General features: G+C 45.4%; 1 protein-coding gene across 1 annotated transcript in view; it reads right to left on the reverse strand.

Moving 5' to 3' along the window:
* LOC134572281 (cytochrome P450 2G1-like) overlaps positions 1-19,614 on the reverse strand; it is a 73,323-nt gene that overhangs the window by 27,069 nt on the left and 26,640 nt on the right. The window contains exon 6 of the mRNA XM_063431150.1: positions 2,163-2,339. Within this exon, the coding sequence (XP_063287220.1) occupies positions 2,163-2,339 (177 nt within the window). The remainder of the gene's footprint in view (positions 1-2,162; positions 2,340-19,614) is intronic.

The raw sequence follows: 19,614 nt of genomic DNA on the forward strand, positions 1-19,614 counted from the left end.
CTATAACTCCTTCTATTACTCCATATAACCCTCCCTATAACTCCTCCTATTACTCCATATAACCCTCCCTATAACTCTATATAACCCTCCCTACATCCCCTTTTATTACTCCATATAACCCTCCCTATAACTCCTTCTATTAGTCCCTATTACCCTCCCTATAACTCCTTCTATTAGTCCCTATTACCCTCCCTATAACTCCTTCTATTACTCCATATAACCCTCCCTATGACCCTCCTATTACTCCATATAACCCTCCCTATAACTCTTCCTTCTACTCCATAAAACCATCATTATAACTTCTCCTATTACTCCATATACCCCTCCCTATAACTCCTACTACTACTCCATATAACCCTCCATATAACCACTCCTATTACTCCATGTAACCCTCCCTATAACTCCTCCAATTACTCTGTATAACCCTCCCTATGACCCCTCCTATTACTCCATATAACTGTCCCTATAACCCCTCCTATTACTCCATATAACTCTCCCTATAACCCTCCTATTACTCCATATAACCCTCCCTATAACCCCTCCTATTACTTCATATAACTCTCCCTATAACTCCTCCTATTACTCCATTTAAACCTCCCTATAACTCCATATAACCCTCCCTATAACTCCTCCTATTACTCTATATAACCTCTCCCGATAACTCCTCCTATTACTCCATATAACCTCTCCCGATAACTCCTCTTATTACTCCAGATAACCTCCCTATAACTCCTCCCATTACTCCATATATCCCTCCCTATAACTCCTCCGATTACTCCATATAACACTCCCTATAACTTTCCCTATTACTCTGTGACAAGCCCATCTGTATGAACTAAGGATTGCTGATTCGTCTGTTTGCTGCTAATTCCTCTAATTGCCTGTCTGTATGCCCGTTCGTATGTTTTATAAAGTACCGACTGAAACTACCGAACGGACGGCCACCCAGGAGAGGAGTGTGCTGCTGGTTAACCTCTTGGCCCCAATTAGAACGTTGTGGTTAACCGCAGACACCTCGTTATTCCATTCGTATGGGTGTTCATCGTTCGTATGCTGACCACGAGGCGGCAGCCATCTTGGAACACGCGGAAGATCAGCGGTGTTCGGTGAGGATTCTATGGAACTAAAAACAGCTACTTTATCTACCGAACACCGCTGAAAACTACCGACCGCCCTTCTATTTCGGCGAGGCATACGAACACCGGTCCGTTTGGGAGTTTACAAAGTTCGCATGGAATTGACCCAGATAGCCATCCCATGGAGTCATTCGTATACCGTAAGACTTGTGAGAGACTTTGACTCCATGGTGATTGGACTGTGTACATCGGATCTGAGCACTATTCGGTAGAAATATGCACTCAGATCCAGGCTATCTGGGGATACGTTACACGAACCATATTCATTCGGTATTTCCACATTTATGTATTTTAATGTCTTTTTATTACTGTATTTAAAATGGCGATTTGCCTCTATCCTTGGAGATAATTAGGTTTCTTCCCAATTATCTCCAGGATAGAGAGAAAGGTATTATGGGAAGAATGGGGAGGGCTTATACCTGAGCCACTGCGATTGGCTATTGTACAATAAATGTTACAGTCTTCCATTTGGTCCCCTAGGGGAGTGTCCACCAGATGGGAGACCTGCATAAATACCGGGCAGGTAGCCCTCAGTAAACAGATGCTTGTTTTACCCTCAAGACGGAGCTTGGTCTCGTTATTGGGGGGAATTACTACTTGGGAAAGCGTATTTCGGATGTTTTAGCCGTGGAAGGAGTTAGACTGATTTTATGTTCGGGAGTTACCGTGTTCCCTTAAATCTCCGTTCGGGAGTTTGGCAGTCGGCCGTGGAAAACCCTGCAATTCGGGAAAGGGGATTATTGACTAAACGGCGGTTTCATTTAAAGTGGCGGTGAGTGTCGTAACATACTCCATAAAGGCCTCCCTATAACGCCTCCTATTACTGCATATAACCCCTCCTATTACTCCATATAACTCTCCCTATAACTCCTCCTGTTACTCTATATAATCTATTCATATGGCTTCGCCAATCTCTACATATAACTCTCCTTATAATTGATTAAAATATTCTGTTTTTACTTCCTGTCACAGTACAATATATCTTGATTCATTGGGCATGATAGGTTTTATTAAATTAATATTTACCTTCTCCATTTTAACGAGGAAAGCGTCAATATAGTCTCTGGGATTTTTAGGATCCAATGTCGTTTGATTCATGTGAACCCTCTTCTCTATGTAATTTAGTAGTTCTTTCAGGTACTTAAATATCAGCTGGTGGCGACCAGGAAGGAATCTCATGATTCCCGGGAACATATCGTACAACTGGAAGAAATCAGTTAATATCAAGCTTAGAATCCTTAAATCATCTTATCAGAAGTGGTCATGGTGCCTGGAGTTTGTATGTGAATCTTTTCAGTATGAAATTCTAAACATACAGAGTTTAACTGCTCTGCTGTCACTCCACCTCCGGAAGCATCATTAGGGGATCTTTAGCCAGTTTGGAACAAGACTCTAGGAGGACCAATACCAACCCCTTAATGATGGAGGTAATTGTACAAGTTCTGACCAAAACAAAACCTGAAATTTGATCTATATGTTGTTCAACCATAATTTACCTCATTCATATTAAGTGCACCCATACTTATATATCATTTTGTTGAGGAGAAACAGTTTTATTTCACATTAAATATTTACACAGGAAACATAATTTACTATGTATAAAATCAAACAAAAGTGTGAGAAATTAAGAAATTTGGCATGGCATTTTAACTGTGAATGTCACAGTTTTGTGTTTAGCAATGTCTAACGAGTACAATAGCACCTCCCATGTACAGGCTTTCCCCTTTTTAGTTTGTTTACACATGGACATTTGCCAGATTGGTTTGCTAGACCTATGTTGCCTTTGAAACTATATGGCCATTTGAAAAAGTAGACAACCCAGGGTAATCAAAATGGGGTATTTCCAGCTCACTCCCTGCAAAAAAAAGGTGAGCAGGAGGCAGTGGCATATTAACCCCTTAAGGACACAACTTCTGGAATAAAAGGAAATCATGACGGAATATATCCGTCATCTGTCCTTAAGGGGTTAAGGGGGGGAGGGGAGCAGAGGGGTGGTCTGCCCCGGGTGCCACTCACTAGAGGCGCACTTTGACAAGAGTGGAATTTGGTGCCCCTGTGTCATATGTAAAGGGACCGAGCCACTTGCAGGAGTCTCCACATTCGCTTCACATGCAGCAGCATGAGCATTGCCGTGGGTTGTCATGGCAACCCGCAGCAATGTTCTCGCAGATTGCGAGAGCAGAAAACACCCTGCTGAAAGCGGAACGAACATGGAGACTCCTCAGCACCTCTTCCCTGGACAACCATGCTGTGCCACCGGACCTCCAGTAAATCTAGTGTGTCTCCCCTCCCTGGACACATGTAAGAGTCAGGGACACATATACACACACACAAACAATACACTGCTCACTATGCATACACACAATGCATACACTATACACACACTGCATACACTATGCATACACACACACACACACAATGCATACACTATGCATACACTATGCATACACACACACACACAATGCATACACTATGCATACACACACACACACACACACAATGCATACACTATACACACACACACACACACACACACACACAATGCATACACTATGCATACACTATGCATACACACACACACACAATGCATACACTATGCATACACACACACACACACACACACAATGCATACACTATATACACACACACACACACACACACAATGCATACACTATACACACACACACACACACACACACAATGCATACACTATGCATACACTATGCATACACACACACACACACACACAATGCATACACTATGCATACACTATGCATACACACACACACACACACAATGCATACAAAATATAATGCTAGATCTGTTTAGATCTTTAGCTTCCCTTGACATGGTTTCATGCTATATGGAATAGCCCCTTTATTTGTTTTTGGCATTTTTCACACAAAGATGGCACTTTCACTGATGATATTATTGTTGTGATAGGTATTACGGTTTTGAAACACTCATATTTGTGTATAGTGAAGTACAACAGTCCCCCCTCCATGTCTAGGTTTTAGGGTGTTTTGGAAAGTTACAGAATTATATATATTTACAACAAATTATATTAACTGGACTTTCTGTCTGGGTTATCCCTCAAATTGTAATTAATAAAATCACATAGTTATGTAAAAAGATTGCATAAATATAGTTACATAGTTACATAGGCTGAAAATGTGTCCATTAAGTTCACATTACGCACAGTTTGAAGCACTTCCAATTTTGCAACAAACTAGGGGGGGGGGGGGGGGGGGAATCCTCTTGACCCCAGAATGGCAGTCAGTTTAATCAATTGAAAGATTATATCCTTGAATATTCTGTTTTTGCAAGTATGCATCTAGTTGCTGTTTAAACATCTGTACAGACTGATAACATACATATATACACATAAAATTTAAATGTATGTATGGGGAAAAAAATGTGTTTGAAAACCCCTTCCACCTGAAGTCTGTGGTTAGTTAATACATTGTTAAAGAAAAATCTGCATGCCAGTCAAGCCATAAGACTTGCTTTTCCCACAAAAATCACAGATTTGCAGTAATGTTACTACCGCAAAGGATTCTGGGTGGGCATATGCAAATTAGTTTAACAAAGAATCCCATTTTTGCCTCATTCCATTTTAAACATGGATTCCTTTTAATCTGTGTTTGCTGTATACAACAGCTCTGATCCTAATGACCGTAATTCCCATCTAAATGCACTCTCCCAATCTATGAGACAGAAAGGCTACAAACCAAAGACTATTACCAAAAAATCAACTCTGCTGTAAAAACTCCACGCACGTGCCTGTTACAGTACAGAAAAAAATATCTACACTTGTGGTCACCTACAACCCAGCTCTTGATGAAATATGGAAAATCATGGACCACAACCAATGTTAACAGAAGATGAGACTCTGAAAAACATATTCTCTGAAACACCCATTTTGGCCTTCAGACAACCACCAAACCTCCAACAAAAATTAATCATCAGGAAGCTGCCCACTGATGGTAAGAATAAAGAAAACGGGACCAGTCAATGCAAAAAACCTCGCTGCAACCCATAGGCGTGCGCAGCCTATTGCATTAGGGTGTGCACCCTAAAGCACACTGCTGTGTGTGTGTATGTGTGAGGGTGCCGTTAGTGTGATGTGTGTGTGAGGGTGCTGGTAGTGTGCTATGTGGGTGTTTGTGTGTGTGTGTGTGTGTGTGTGTTTGTGAGGGTGCTGTTTGTGTGTGAGGGTGTTTATGTGTGTGTGTGTGTGTGTGTTTGTTAGGGTCCTGTTAGTGTGCTGTGTGAGGGTGCTGTGTGTGTGTGAGGGTGCTGTTTGTATGATGTGTGTGTGTGTGTGATGGTGCTGTTTGTGTGTGTGTGTTTGTGAGGGTGTTGTTAGTGTGCTGTGTGTGAGGGTGTTGTGTGTTTGTAAAGGTGCTGTGTGTGTTTTTGAGGGTGCGGTTAGTGTACTGTGTGTGTGAGCGTGCTGTGTGTGAGTGTTGCGGTCGCCGGCCCGCCGAGCCTCACGGTCGTGCCCGACCGGCACGACCGCTCCGACTACACGAGCTTACCTGCTCGTCGGCGAGCCGGGAACCGCGCACATAGTTCTTCCGGGCATCGCGCCCGGATCCAAGATGGCGCCGACCGCGTGGTCGCGTCTATTACCAGCCCCGCCCCCGAGAATTATACCAACGTGTGCGTGACGTCACGACGTCAACGCACACGCACGTTTTGGGGTCAGAGGTCGCCCTCTGACCAATCATAGCCTAGAGAGGGGTATTTAAACCCCTAGCTTTCCCCATTACTTTGCCATGTCGTGGTTTCAGTTTCCTGGTTTCCTGAAAGTGCTATTCTCGTGTTTCTGATTTCCTGGTATCCTGATCCTTGGCGTTTCCCTGGTTATTCTGATCTCTGGTTTCCCTGACTTGGCTTGTTTATCGGTATTGAGTATTTTCTGGCTTCCTTGACCTCGGCTTTCCCTTTGACCATTCTCTGTCTCTAGCGTATTAGTCCGGCCATTCTAAGGACCGGTTTACGCTCTTTCCTATTATTTTCCTTTTCTTACTTATGTATATGTTTACATAGTTTCTGCGTGCTGGACCACATTACTAGTCGTGACATTACGACATGGCCATGGATCCTGCAGAACTATGCAAGCATATGATCGCATGTGAGAGTAGGGTGGAGGATATGGACCACAGGTTAGACCAATTTGCCCAGGCATTTCAGACCTTGCTCCAGAGGACTGCCTATTTAGAGGTCCCTCCGGTACCACCTGTGGTTCCGCCACCTGTAGTGGTTCCCGTACCACATAAACCACCATCCATAACCTTGTCACCGCCCCCACGCTATGGAGGTGATTCTAAGGAATTCAGAGGTTTTTTAAACCAAATTGAATACCACTTTGAGGCCTCTCCAGGTTCATTCCCAACAGATAGATCTAAAATAGGCTATCTGATGAACCAATTATCTGGAAAAGCTTTGACCTGGGCTAACCCCTTATGGGAAAGTGGTGACGCAGTAGCTCGTGATTACAATACTTTTCTTACGGCTTTTAAAGCTACATTTGAACCCAAAGGCAGGGAGAAGAACGCTGCCAAAGCCCTTATGCGAATCAAGCAAGGCAGTCGTTCTGTAGCCGATTATGCTATAGAGTTCAGGACATTAGCGTCTGAGGTTGATTGGACCAATAGCGGTCTGGTGGCTGCTTTCTCTGAAGGTTTAGCTGAGAATATACAAGATGAGACTGCAGCTAGAGACCTTCCGGTTAGTCTAAATGAGTTTATTGCCTACATGATAGACATTGACAACCGGCTCAGAGAGAGAGAGAAAAACAAACAACGTAACAGACGCTCTAATTTGTCCATAGCTCCTCGTTTCTCTAACCCAGTGGTGAGTAGCCAGACGCCTCTTCCAGAACCAGAACCCATGCAATTGGGTAGTGCTAAACTCACTGAGGCAGAGAGACAACACAGACGTAACGAGGGGTTATGTATGTATTGTGGCAAGAAAGGGCATCTAAGGTCATCATGCCCGGTTCGGCCGGAAAACTTGCACACCTAAGGCACGTACGGGGACCGACCTTAGGTGTGATGTATATGTCCCCTAAATTGACTAAGAACCATTTCCTTATCAAAGTAACCTTATCTTTCGAGAACACTACTATTCAATGTGAGGCTATGATTGACTCTGGGGCAGCGGAGAATTTCCTAGACAAGGAATTCTCTGCAAAACATCTCCTGCCCTTAAGACATAAAGAGAAACCTATAGCAGTCGAGGCCATTGATGGGAGGCCTCTTACCCAGCCTTTCATCACACACGAAACTCTGCCAATCACTGTTTCAGTGGGTGTTCTCCATTCTGAAGAAATGACCTTTCAAATTATCTCTTCACCTACAGTTCCGATAATACTCGGTTTCCCTTGGCTCCTTAAACACAATCCGCGTTTGGATTGGATTGAAGGAGAGATTGTGAGTTGGGGTGAGAGATGCAAAGATGTCTGCTTTAAACAAATCCCACAACCTATTGGCACCATTAATGTTCCTGTTACACCTCCCTTGACCACACAAATTCCACAACAGTATATGGATTTGAAAGAGGTATTTAACAAGGTCCAGTCAGAAGGGTTACCTCCTCATAGACCTTATGACTGTACCATAAACTTATTACCAGGGACTATGCCTCCCAAGGGAGGAATCTATGCCTTGTCCCCCCAGGAAAATCTTTGTTTAGAGGAATACATTAAGGAGGCTCTCAGAAAGGGTCATATCCGTAGGTCCTCCTCACCAGCCGGGGCTGGATTCTTCTTTGTCTCTAAAAAAGAAGGAGACCTACGCCCTTGTATTGATTATAGGGGTTTGAATAGGATTACCATTAAAAACGCCTACCCTATTCCCCTTATATCAGAACTATTTGACAGATTGAAGGGAGCTCGAGTCTTTACCAAGCTCGATCTCCGAAGTGCATACAATCTAGTCAGGATTAAGGACGGTCACGAATGGAAGACCGCATTTAACACAAGAATGGGACATTACGAATACCTGGTTATGCCGTTTGGATTATGTAACGCTCCAGCGGTATTCCAGGATTTTATTAACGATGTCCTAAGAGAGTACCTTCACATGTTCGTTCTAGTGTATTTGGACGACATTCTCATCTATTCCCCAAACCTAGAGACACATCACGAACATGTGAGAATTGTACTGAAAACCCTGTTACGAAACGGCCTTTACTGTAAACTGGAGAAATGCCAGTTTGACCAAACGGAGATACAATTCCTTGGATACGTTATATCTCCGTCTGGTTTCCAGATGGATCCTCGTAAACTGGAGGCAGTCTTACAGTGGCCATTACCCAAGGGCCTTAAAGCTACTCAACGCTTTATAGGTTTTGCGAATTACTACCGCAAATTCATAAGGGGTTTTTCCTCCGTGATTTCCCCTATAACCAATTTAACAAAAAAAAGGAACAAATTGTATATCTTGGCCCAAAGAAGCAAGAGAGGCATTTGAACAATTAAAATTTTTATTTTCCTCAGCACCTGTCCTGACCCATCCTGATCCATCCAAACCATTTATCCTAGAGGTGGATGCATCAGAAACAGGAGTTGGAGCCATTCTGTCTCAAAGAGAAAGTCCTGATACGCCTTTACATCCCTGTGGATTTTACTCTCGCAAACTCACACCTGCAGAGAGGAATTACGACATAGGGAATAGGGAACTTTTGGCCATTGTACTTGCCCTTAAGGAATGGAGGCATCTCTTAGAAGGTTCCAAAGAGCCACTTTTGATCTTTACTGATCATAAGAATTTGGCTTATATTGGGGACGCTAAGAGACTGTCCTCTCGTCAGGCTAGGTGGTCATTGTTTCTCTCCCGATTCAATTTCGTAATTACGTACCGGCCTGGTACTAAAAACATCAAGGCAGATGCACTTTCTCGGCAGTTTGAGACAGATGAAGTACCAGAACAGGAGATACATCCTATTGTACCTCCTGAATGCCTCATTGCCACTACTGTTTCCGAAGTGTCTTCTCCACTCTTCTGTGCCATAATAGCAGATCAAACTCAGGCACCTGTGGGAAAACCACCGGACAAACTATATGTGTCACCTCAGTTTCAAAAGAAGATACTAGATTTGTTCCATGACAACCTTACAGCGGGCCATCCTGGAGTCCATAAAACTCTCTCAGCTGTCTCCAGGAGATTTTGGTGGCCTGCTCTCAGAAACGACATCAAAGATTATGTTGGGGCATGTCAAATATGTGCAGTTTCTAAAGTTCCTCCTAGATCACCTCCTGGACTGTTACAACCACTGCCCATACCTAATGCTCCATGGACCCATTTAGCCATGGATTTTATTGTGGATCTACCCAGTTCAAACGGGTTTAATACAGTCCTTATGGTTATTGATAGATTCACGAAGATGGCACATTTCGTCCCACTTAAGAAATTACCTTCTGCTCAAGATCTTGTTCATATATTCTTGAGAGAGATCTTTCGGTTGCACGGTGTACCCAAAAACATAGTATCTGACAGAGGTACCCAGTTTGTTTCTAGGTTTTGGCGTTCCTTTTGCAAACAATTGGGCATCGAACTCTCCTTTTCATCAGCATATCACCCTCAAACAAATGGAGCAGCAGAGAGGGCGAATCAGTCTTTAGAAGCCTATTTACGTTGCTTTATAAATGCCAATCAATCTAACTGGTATGAGCTCTTACCCATGGCTGAGTTCGCCAGAAACAACGCCACTCATGAATCTTCTAATCACAGTCCATTCTTTGTTAATCAGGGTTATCACCCAGCTGTTTTACCTTCTGCATTCTCAGACACAGAAATCCCCGCTTTGGACACCCGTTTAGAATCGATTCATGATACCTGGGATTCCGTCCATTCAGCTCTGCAAAAAGCCTCATTCCGAGCAAAGGTCCAAGCTGACAAGAAACGGGGCGCTAATCCTGTCTATCTTCCAGGTGACAGGGTGTGGCTCTCCACGAGACATATCAAGCTTAAGGTCCCATCCATGAAATTTGCCCCTCGGTACATAGGTCCCTTTCGAGTTACCCAACGTATTAATCCAGTGACCTATTCTTTGGCACTACCGGCTCATATGAGAATAGCGAATACTTTCCATGTGTCTCTGCTCAAGCCCCTTACTTGCAATCGCTACACCAGGGTATCCACTCCTCCTCCGCCCTTGGTAGTGGGTGATCAAGAAGAATACGAAGTCCATTCTATCATGGACTCCAAATTATCCAGAGGTGTCTTGTCCTATCTCGTTGACTGGAAGGGTTATGGTCCCGAGGAACGTTGTTGGGTTCCTGCTGACCGGGTCCATGCGCCCCGTCTTATCCGGTCGTTTCACAACCGCTTTCCTCTTAAGCCGGGTCCTTCCCGCCCGGTGCGCGGTCTTCGAGTGGGGGGTACTGTTGCGGTCGCCGGCCCGCCGAGCCTCACGGTCGTGCCCGACCGGCACGACCGCTCCGACTACACGAGCTTACCTGCTCGTCGGCGAGCCGGGAACCGCGCACATAGTTCTTCCGGGCATCGCGCCCGGATCCAAGATGGCGCCGACCGTGTGGTCGTGTCTATTACCAGCCCCGCCCCCGAGAATTATACCAACGTGTGCGTGACGTCACGACGTCAACGCACACGCACGTTTTGGGGTCAGAGGTCGCCCTCTGACCAATCATAGCCTAGAGAGGGGTATTTAAACCCCTAGCTTTCCCCATTACTTTGCCATGTCGTGGTTTCAGTTTCCTGGTTTCCTGAAAGTGCTATTCTCGTGTTTCTGATTTCCTGGTATCCTGATCCTTGGCGTTTCCCTGGTTATTCTGATCTCTGGTTTCCCTGACTTGGCTTGTTTATCGGTATTGAGTATTTTCTGGCTTCCTTGACCTCGGCTTTCCCTTTGACCATTCTCTGTCTCTAGCGTATTAGTCCGGCCATTCTAAGGACCGGTTTACGCTCTTTCCTATTATTTTCCTTTTCTTACTTATGTATATGTTTACATAGTTTCTGCGTGCTGGACCACATTACTAGTCGTGACAGTGAGGGTGCTGTTTGTGTACTGTGTGTGTGAGGGTGCTGTGTGTGTGCTGTTTGTGTGAGGGTGCTGTATGTCTGTAGGTGCTGTTTGTGTGTGCGTGTGCTGTATGTTTGGAGGGATTGTGGAGGTGGGGGCAGATTAGTAAATATCCCCCCTCCCTTCTTACCTTATGTAGGGAGGGGGGATCCTTGCTGCCATGTGCCATCACTGGTAGTCCAGTGGAGAGTGAACTCTAGCCTGCGGGGCTAGAGTTAACTCTCGCGAGACCTGAGCATTGCCGCATGAGCCGACTGGGGAGAATAAAGTCCTGGGGAATAAAGTGTGGGAACCAAGATTCCCACCCCCCCCCCCCCAAAAAAAATAATAATATACACTCCAGTGTGTGTATGTGTATATATATATATATATATATATATATATACACACACACACTGACACGCATACTCAAGACACACACACATACACACACTCAGTCACTCACACACACACACACACACACACACTCATACATTCATAGACACACACACACTCATACATTCACAGACACACATATTCACATACACTGACACACATACACATTCACAGACACACATACACATTCACAGACACACACACACTCATACACACACACACATTCACAGACACACATACACAGACACACACACACACACACAGACTCATACATTCATAGACACACACACACTCATACATTCACAGACACACATATTCACATACACTGACACACATACACATTCACAGACACACATACACATTCACAGACACACACACACTCATACACACACACACACATTCACAGACACACATACACAGACACACACACACACACACAGACACAGACACACACACACACAGACACAGACACACACATTCACACAAATTATTATTTTTTTAATTAAAAAATGTCCACCCAGCCTCCCTACCTGGAGAGCTGGCGTGGACTTGTCCCTGGGGTCCAGTGGGTCGGGCGCCTGTCTTCTTCTCAGCCGCAGCGAGGGAGCTGTGTGCTCTCTGCTTCCTCTCAACGCTCAGGCTGTTTACAGTAGCTGGGAGCCGGAATATGACGTCATATTCCGGCTCCCGGCATCTGCAAACGGCGTGCGGCGAGAGGAAGCAGAGAGCACACAGCTCCCTCGCCGCGGCTGAGAAGAAGACAGGCGCCCGACAGTGGGAGGAAGGGGGGCATCTGGGGGCGCTGAGTGCCTGCAGGAACGGTGTTCCTGCTCAAAAAAAGTGCATGAACTCTGTTCCTGCAGGACTCAATCCATAGGCGTGCCGCGGGGATTAGGGTGTGCCCAGGCACACCCGGTACACCCCGTGCGCACGCCTATGCTGCAACCTGTGTCAGCACATATGTACAAACAACACAGCCACACACAACAATAAAACCTACAGCATTAAAGGTTCATACTCCTGCACATCCAGCAATGTGGTATACATGATTCAATGCATAAAATTCCACCTAGGATGCTCCATTGGGGAAGCCACCCAGTCATTAAATGGCAGAATAAATATGCACAGACACTCTATTAAACACCACAAAGAAGGATCGTACTGCACTTTACCCAGCCTGGCCACTCACTGAAGGACCTAAAAATCAAAGTACTGAAAGGGGGTTTTAAAAATACCCAAGAAAGAAGAACTTTTGAAACCAGAAAGACCAAATTGTTTAACAGCAAGAATAGAGGACTAAATCTTGATTTGGGTTTCCTGTCCCACTACCAACACTTTACATGAACACTATCTTACTGTCCTGTCATATGTATCAACATTTCAAAACACATTCCAATTTGTTTATTCTATCAATATGTAAGTACTATGTGTAGACCTATGCTTTACCATACTCTTATGCATGTATGCTTATATATGTGAGCTCATGTGCATGTATGTATATGTGTTTGTGTGTATGTATATGTGTTTATGTGTATGCGTATACATATTTATATTTGTGTGTCTATGTATAAAATGTGTATATACATGCATGTATATGTGAATAGGTGTATGTGTACATATACATATATATGGGTCTAAGTATGTATAGGTACATGCATTGGAGCTTGTGTGTGGATGTATGTGTAGGTGTGAATGTACAGATTTTTGAGCATTTGGTTGTATTTAAATGTATATTGTTGTATGTACTTGTGTATATTGTGTATGTACTTGTGCATACTTGTACATATACACTACTTGTGTATATGTATATGTACATGTGTGTGAGTGTGAGTGTGAGTATGTGTGTGTAAGTATGCTAGATACAGGCTTTCATGCATATCCTGTTACTCTTGGATGGAAATTCATGCATTCTTAATATAAGTAATTATTTTGTTTTTACTTTCCCATTCTAGCACCATCTTCTGCACTGTTTGCTTGTTTTTTGGTTTTCTCTCTCTCCCCCCTCACACAAGATATTTACGACCCTCTGCGAGAATGGTGTCTATTCTCTATCAAACCTGTATCTGCACTCATGTCGCTTTAACCCCTATATCACAACTCAACTTTGAATTCTATGTGTCGTCTTGCTCCAGCGCACTCGCTTATTCACTAAACAATGATATATATATATATAATTCTAAGTGTATTTTGATATAAATTATTTTATATATTTCTTCACTGATTCGTAGGTATGTCCCTTTTCAGTCTCTCCAGACTCGCCAGTAGTGTTGTTGCGAACCCGGAATTTTCGGTTCGCGAACGGCGAACGCGAACTTCCGCAAATGTTCGCGAACCGGCGAACCGCGCGAACCGCCATTGACTTCAATGGGCAGGCGACTTTTAAAAACAACAGGGACTCTTTCTGGCCACAATAGTGATGGAAAAGTTGTTTCAAGGGGACTAACACCTGGACTGTGGCATGCCAGAGGGGGATCCATGGCAAAACTCCCATGGAAAATTGCACAGTTGATGCAGAGTCTGCTTTTAATCCATAAAGGGCGGAAATCACCTAACATTGACACCTGTCCTCAAAGCCCAGCCCTGATACACACTGACACAGAGCAGAATAGAGACTGTTCCCCCTACATAGGGTCACTTGGCAGATATGGATTGACACCTGTCCTCAAAACCCCTGATACACACTGACACAGAGCAGAATAGGGACTGTTCCCCCTACATAGGGTCACTTGGCAGATATGGATTGACACCTGTCCTCAAAACCCCTGATACACACTGACACAGAGCAGAATAGAGACTGTTCCCCCTACATAGGGTCACTTGGCAGATATGGATTGACACCTGTCCTCAAAACCCCTGATACACACTGACACAGAGCAGAATAGGGACTGTTCCCCCTACATAGGGTCACTTGGCAGATATGGATTGACACCTATCCTAATGATCCCTGATACACAGTGACACAGAGCAGAATAGGGACTGTTCCTCCTACATAGGGTCACTTGGCAGATATGGATTGACACCTATCCTAATGATCCCTGATACACAGTGACACAGAGCAGAATAGGGACTGTTCCTCCTACATAGGGTCACTTGGCAGATATGGATTGACACCTATCCTAATGATCCCTGATACACACTGATACAGAGCAGAATAGAGACTGTTCCCCCTACATAGGGTCACTTGGCAGATATGGATTGACACCTATCCTAATGATCCCTGATACACAGTGACACAGAGCAGAATAGGGACTGTTCCTCTTACATAGGGTCACTTGGCACATATGGATTGACACCTATCCTAATGATCCCTGATACACACTGACACAGAGCAGAATAGGGACTGTTCCTCCTACATAGGGTCACTTGGCAGATATGGATTGACACCTATCCTAATGATCCCTGATACACACTGACACAGAGCAGAATAGAGACTGTTCCCCCTACATAGGGTCACTTGGCAGATATGGATTGACACCTATCCTAATGATCCCTGATGCACACTGACACAGAGCAGAATAGAGACTGTTCCCCCTACATAGGGTCACTTGGCAGATATGGATTGACAAATCCCTGACAAACAGCTACCACATGCAAGGAAGGCAGCAGGGGCGCAAATGACCCACTCCCGACGCGGGAAGGTAGTGACGACAAATAACAATACAGGACTCTTTAGAGGCCCTGTAATTGTAATCAGTCCACTTGAAATCCTTTAACTTTGATCAATTGGAGGGAAGTCTGGTGCAAGGCCACTGACCCATGCGCATGGCCAGCCTTAGGCCTTTGGGCGCCCTGTGCAAGAAATCTTCACCCTGTCAATCCCATGTGCAAGAAATCTTCACCCTGTCATAGGGTCACTTGGCAGATATGGATTGACAAATCCCTGACAAACAGCTACCACATACAAGGAAGGCAGCAGGGGCGCAAATGACCCACTCCCGACGCGGGAAGGTAGTGACGACAAATAACAATACAGGACTCTTTAGAGGCCCTGTAATTGTAATCAGTCCACTTGAAATCCTTTCACTTTGATCAATTGGAGGGAAGTCTGGTGCAGAGCCACTGACCCATGCGCAGGGCCAGCCTTAGGCCTTTGGGCGCCCTGTGCAAGAAATCTTCCCGACGCGGGAAGGTAGTGATGACAAATAACAATACAGGACTCTTTAGAGGCCCTGTAATTGTAATCAGTCCACTTGAAATCCTTTAACTTTGATCAATTGGAGGGAAGTCTGGTGCAGAGCCACTGACCCATGCGCAGGGCCAGCCTTAGGCCTTTGGGCGCCCTGTGCAAGAAATCTTCCCGACGCGGGAAGGTAGTGACGACAAATAACAATACAGGACTCTTTAGAGGCCCTGTAATTGTAATCAGTCCACTTGAAATCCTTTAACTTTGATCAATTGGAGGGAAGTCTGGTGCAGAGCCACTGACCCATGCGCAGGGCCAGCCTTAGGCCTTTGGGCGCCCTGTGCAAGAAATCTTCACCCTGTCACACCCATGTGCAAGAAATCTTCACCCTGTCACACACACACACACAGGCAGACAGCCATACACACGCACACACACAACTGCGACTGACTAGGTTTGTCACCTCCTCAAAAGGACGCATGAGCCTACAGGCATTGCGCATGAGCGTCCAGTAACGTGGCAAAAAAATTCCCAGCTCCCCAGAGGCTGTCCTAGCACCCCGGTCATACAAATATTCATTATCATTAACAGCTTTTTCTTTTTGGAGCAGGCGGTCGAACATTAGGAGTGTTGAAATAGGAACGCCTGAAATGGCCACACACCTTCCTGGCCTGCTTCAGGACGTCCTGTAAGCCTGTGTACTTATGCACAAAGCGTTGTATGATCAGATTACACACATGTGCCATGCACGGCACATGTGTCAACTTGCCCAACTTCAATGCCGCTATCAAATTTTTTCCGTTGTCACACACCACTTTGCCGATATCCAGTTGCTGCGGAGTCAGCCACTTTTCCACCTGTGCGTTCAGGGCGGACAGGAGTGCTTGTCCGGTGTGACTCTCTGCTTTCAAGCAAGTCAAACCCAAGACGGCGTGACACTGCCGTATCCGGGATGTGGAATAGTACCTGGGGAGCTGGGGGGGTGCCGTTGATGTGGAGCAAGAAGCAGCGGCACAAGAGGACTCAGCCGAGGAGGTTATGGAAGAGGATGGAGTAGGAGGAGTAGAGGAGGTGGCAGCAGGACTGCCTGCAATTCGTGGCGGTGTCACCAACTCCTCTGCAATGCCACGCATTCCTTGCTTGTCAGCCGTCAGCAGGTTTACCCAATGCGCAGTGTAGGTGATATACCTGCCCTGACCATGCTTTGCAGACCAGGTATCAGTGGTCAGATGGACCCTTGCCCCAACACTGTGTGCCAGACATGCCATGACTTCCATTTGCACAATCGAGTACAAGTTGGGGATTGCCTTTTGTGAAAAGAAATTCCGGCCGGGTACCTTCCACTGCGGTGTCCCAATAGCTACAAATTTTTTGAACGCCTCAGACTCAACCAGATTGTATGGTAAAAGCTGGCGGGCTAATAGTTCGGACAAGCCAGCTGTCAGACACTGGGCAAGGGGGTGACTTGGTGACATCGGCTTCTTACGCTCAAACATGTCCTTGACAGAAACACATGACTGTGGGCAGATGAGCGGGAACTGCTCAAGGCGGGAGACGGAGTGGCGCATGGTTGAGAGGGGGCAAGAAGGACAGCAGTGGTTGACGTGGCTGAAGATGCTGGACCAGGAGGAGGATGGCGGCTTAGAGTAGGCGTGCTGCTTGTACTCATGTGTTGATCCCATAGGCGTTTGTGATGTGAGATCATGTGCCTACGCAAAGCAGTTGTACCTAGGTGGGTGTTGGACCTCCCACGACTCAGTTTCCTTTGGCACAGGTTGCAAATGGCATCGCGGTTGTCAGAGGCAGACACACAAAAAAAATGCCACACTGCTGAGCTCTGCAATGACGGCATTCTGGTGGTGGACACAGCATGCGTTGATTGGCGTGCTGTCGGGCTGACACCGGGTGCCGATGCATGCTGTCTGACTGTGCCACTAGCTCCTTGCGACGACCCCCCCCTGCTTCCAACTGGTCTCCTCCTCCTCCTCTCTGTCTCCCCATCTGAACTTTCGCCCTGTTCTTCTTCTCTTCTAGCGGGCACCCACGTGACATCCATGGATGCATCGTCATCATCAACCGCTTCGCTTGTATCTGACAACTCAGAAAAGGAAGCAGCAGCGGGTACAACATCATCATCATCACACCGTACCTCCATGTGTTTAATGCTGCCTGCCTGAGACATATCCCTGTTATCTACATCCTCTAGCAATAATGGTTGTGCATCACTCATTTCTTCAAACGGGTGTGTGAATAACTCCTCTGACATACCAAGTAAAGCGGCTGTGGTGCTAGTTTTGGTGGTGGCGGCAGGCGGGTGAGTGCTATCTTGAGAGGTGCCTGAAGCTAAGCTGGAGGAGGATGGTGCGTCAAGGTTCCGAGCGGAGGCTGTATAAGATTGGGTGTCCTGTGTTAGCCAGTCAACTAAGTCCTCAGAACTTTTCAAGTTCAGGGTACGTGGCTTCTGAAAACTGGGCATTATTCTAGGGCAAAAGGGAATCACAGCACCACGACGGCCCCTGCGGGGTGGCCTGCCTCTGCCTGTCATTTTTTGGGGGATTTGTGGTACTATGCGTGCAAGCTACTGTGAGACCAGATATGATTGGCAATGTGCACTGGAACAGTTCTGCAGAGCACACACTGTAGGCCTGAGACACCCACTTGAAGACAAGTAACTGCTATTCAATCTATAACAGTGAAAAACAAATTTTGTTTTTAAAAGCACGCTATAGAGACACCAGATATGATTGGCAATGTGCACTGGAACAGTGCTGCAGAGCACACACTGTAGGCCTGAGACACCCGCTTGAAGACAAGTAACTGCTATTCAATCTATAACAGTGAAAAACAAATTTTGGTTGTAAAAGCACGCTATAGAGACACAAGATATGAGTGGCAACTGTCAAAGCACGCTGGCACAGGTCTGCAGAGCACACGCTGAAGTAGGCCTGACACCAAGATGCTTGCAGACAACTAACTGATCTTCTATTACAGTGAAAAAAAATTATTTCTTTTAAATCTAAAGCTTAACCATTTGTTAAAACAGATATGAGTGGTGGCACTGGGCAAATAGGCACAGTATCCAATGTGAACCTCACACAGAAGCTGGCAGGCAGGCAACTGCTCTTCTATTACAGTGGAAACAAAATTTTGGTTGTAAAAGCACGCTATAGAGACACCAGATATGATTGGCAACTGTCAAAGCACGCTGGCACAGGTCTGCAGAGCACACGCTGAAGTAGGCCTGAAACACAGACGCTTGCAGACAACTAACTGCTCTTCTATTACAGTGAAAAAAAATTATTTCTTTTAAATCGAAAGCTTAACCAATTGTTAAAACAGATATGAGTGGTGGCACTGGGCAAATAGGCAAAGTATCCAATGTGAACCTCACACAGAAGCTGGCAGGCAGGCAACTGCTCTTCTATTACAGTGGAAACAAAATTTTGGTTGTAAAAGCACGCTAAAGAGACACCAGATATGATTGGCAACTGTCAAAGCACGCTGGCACAGGTCTGCAGAGCACACGCTGAAGTAGGCCTGAAACACAGACGCTTGCAGACAACTAACTGCTCTTCTATTACAGTGAAAAAAAATTATTTCTTTTAAATCTAAAGCTTAACCAATTGTTAAAACAGATATGAGTGGTGGCACTGGGCAAATAGGCACAGTATCCAATGTGAACCTCACACAAAAGCTGGCAGGCAGGCAACTGCTCTTCTATTACAGTGGAAACAAAATTTTGGTTGTAAAAGCACGCTATAGAGACACCAGATATGATTGGCAACTGTCAAAGCACGCTGGCACAGGTCTGCAGAGCACACGCTGAAGTAGGCCTGAAACACAGACGCTTGCAGACAACTAACTGCTCTTCTATTACAGTGAAAAAAAATTATTTCTTTTAAATCTAAAGCTTAACCAATTGTTAAA

This window comes from Pelobates fuscus, chromosome 9, assembly GCF_036172605.1.
Source record: "Pelobates fuscus isolate aPelFus1 chromosome 9, aPelFus1.pri, whole genome shotgun sequence".
In the NCBI taxonomy this organism is placed as follows: Eukaryota; Metazoa; Chordata; class Amphibia; order Anura; family Pelobatidae; genus Pelobates; species Pelobates fuscus.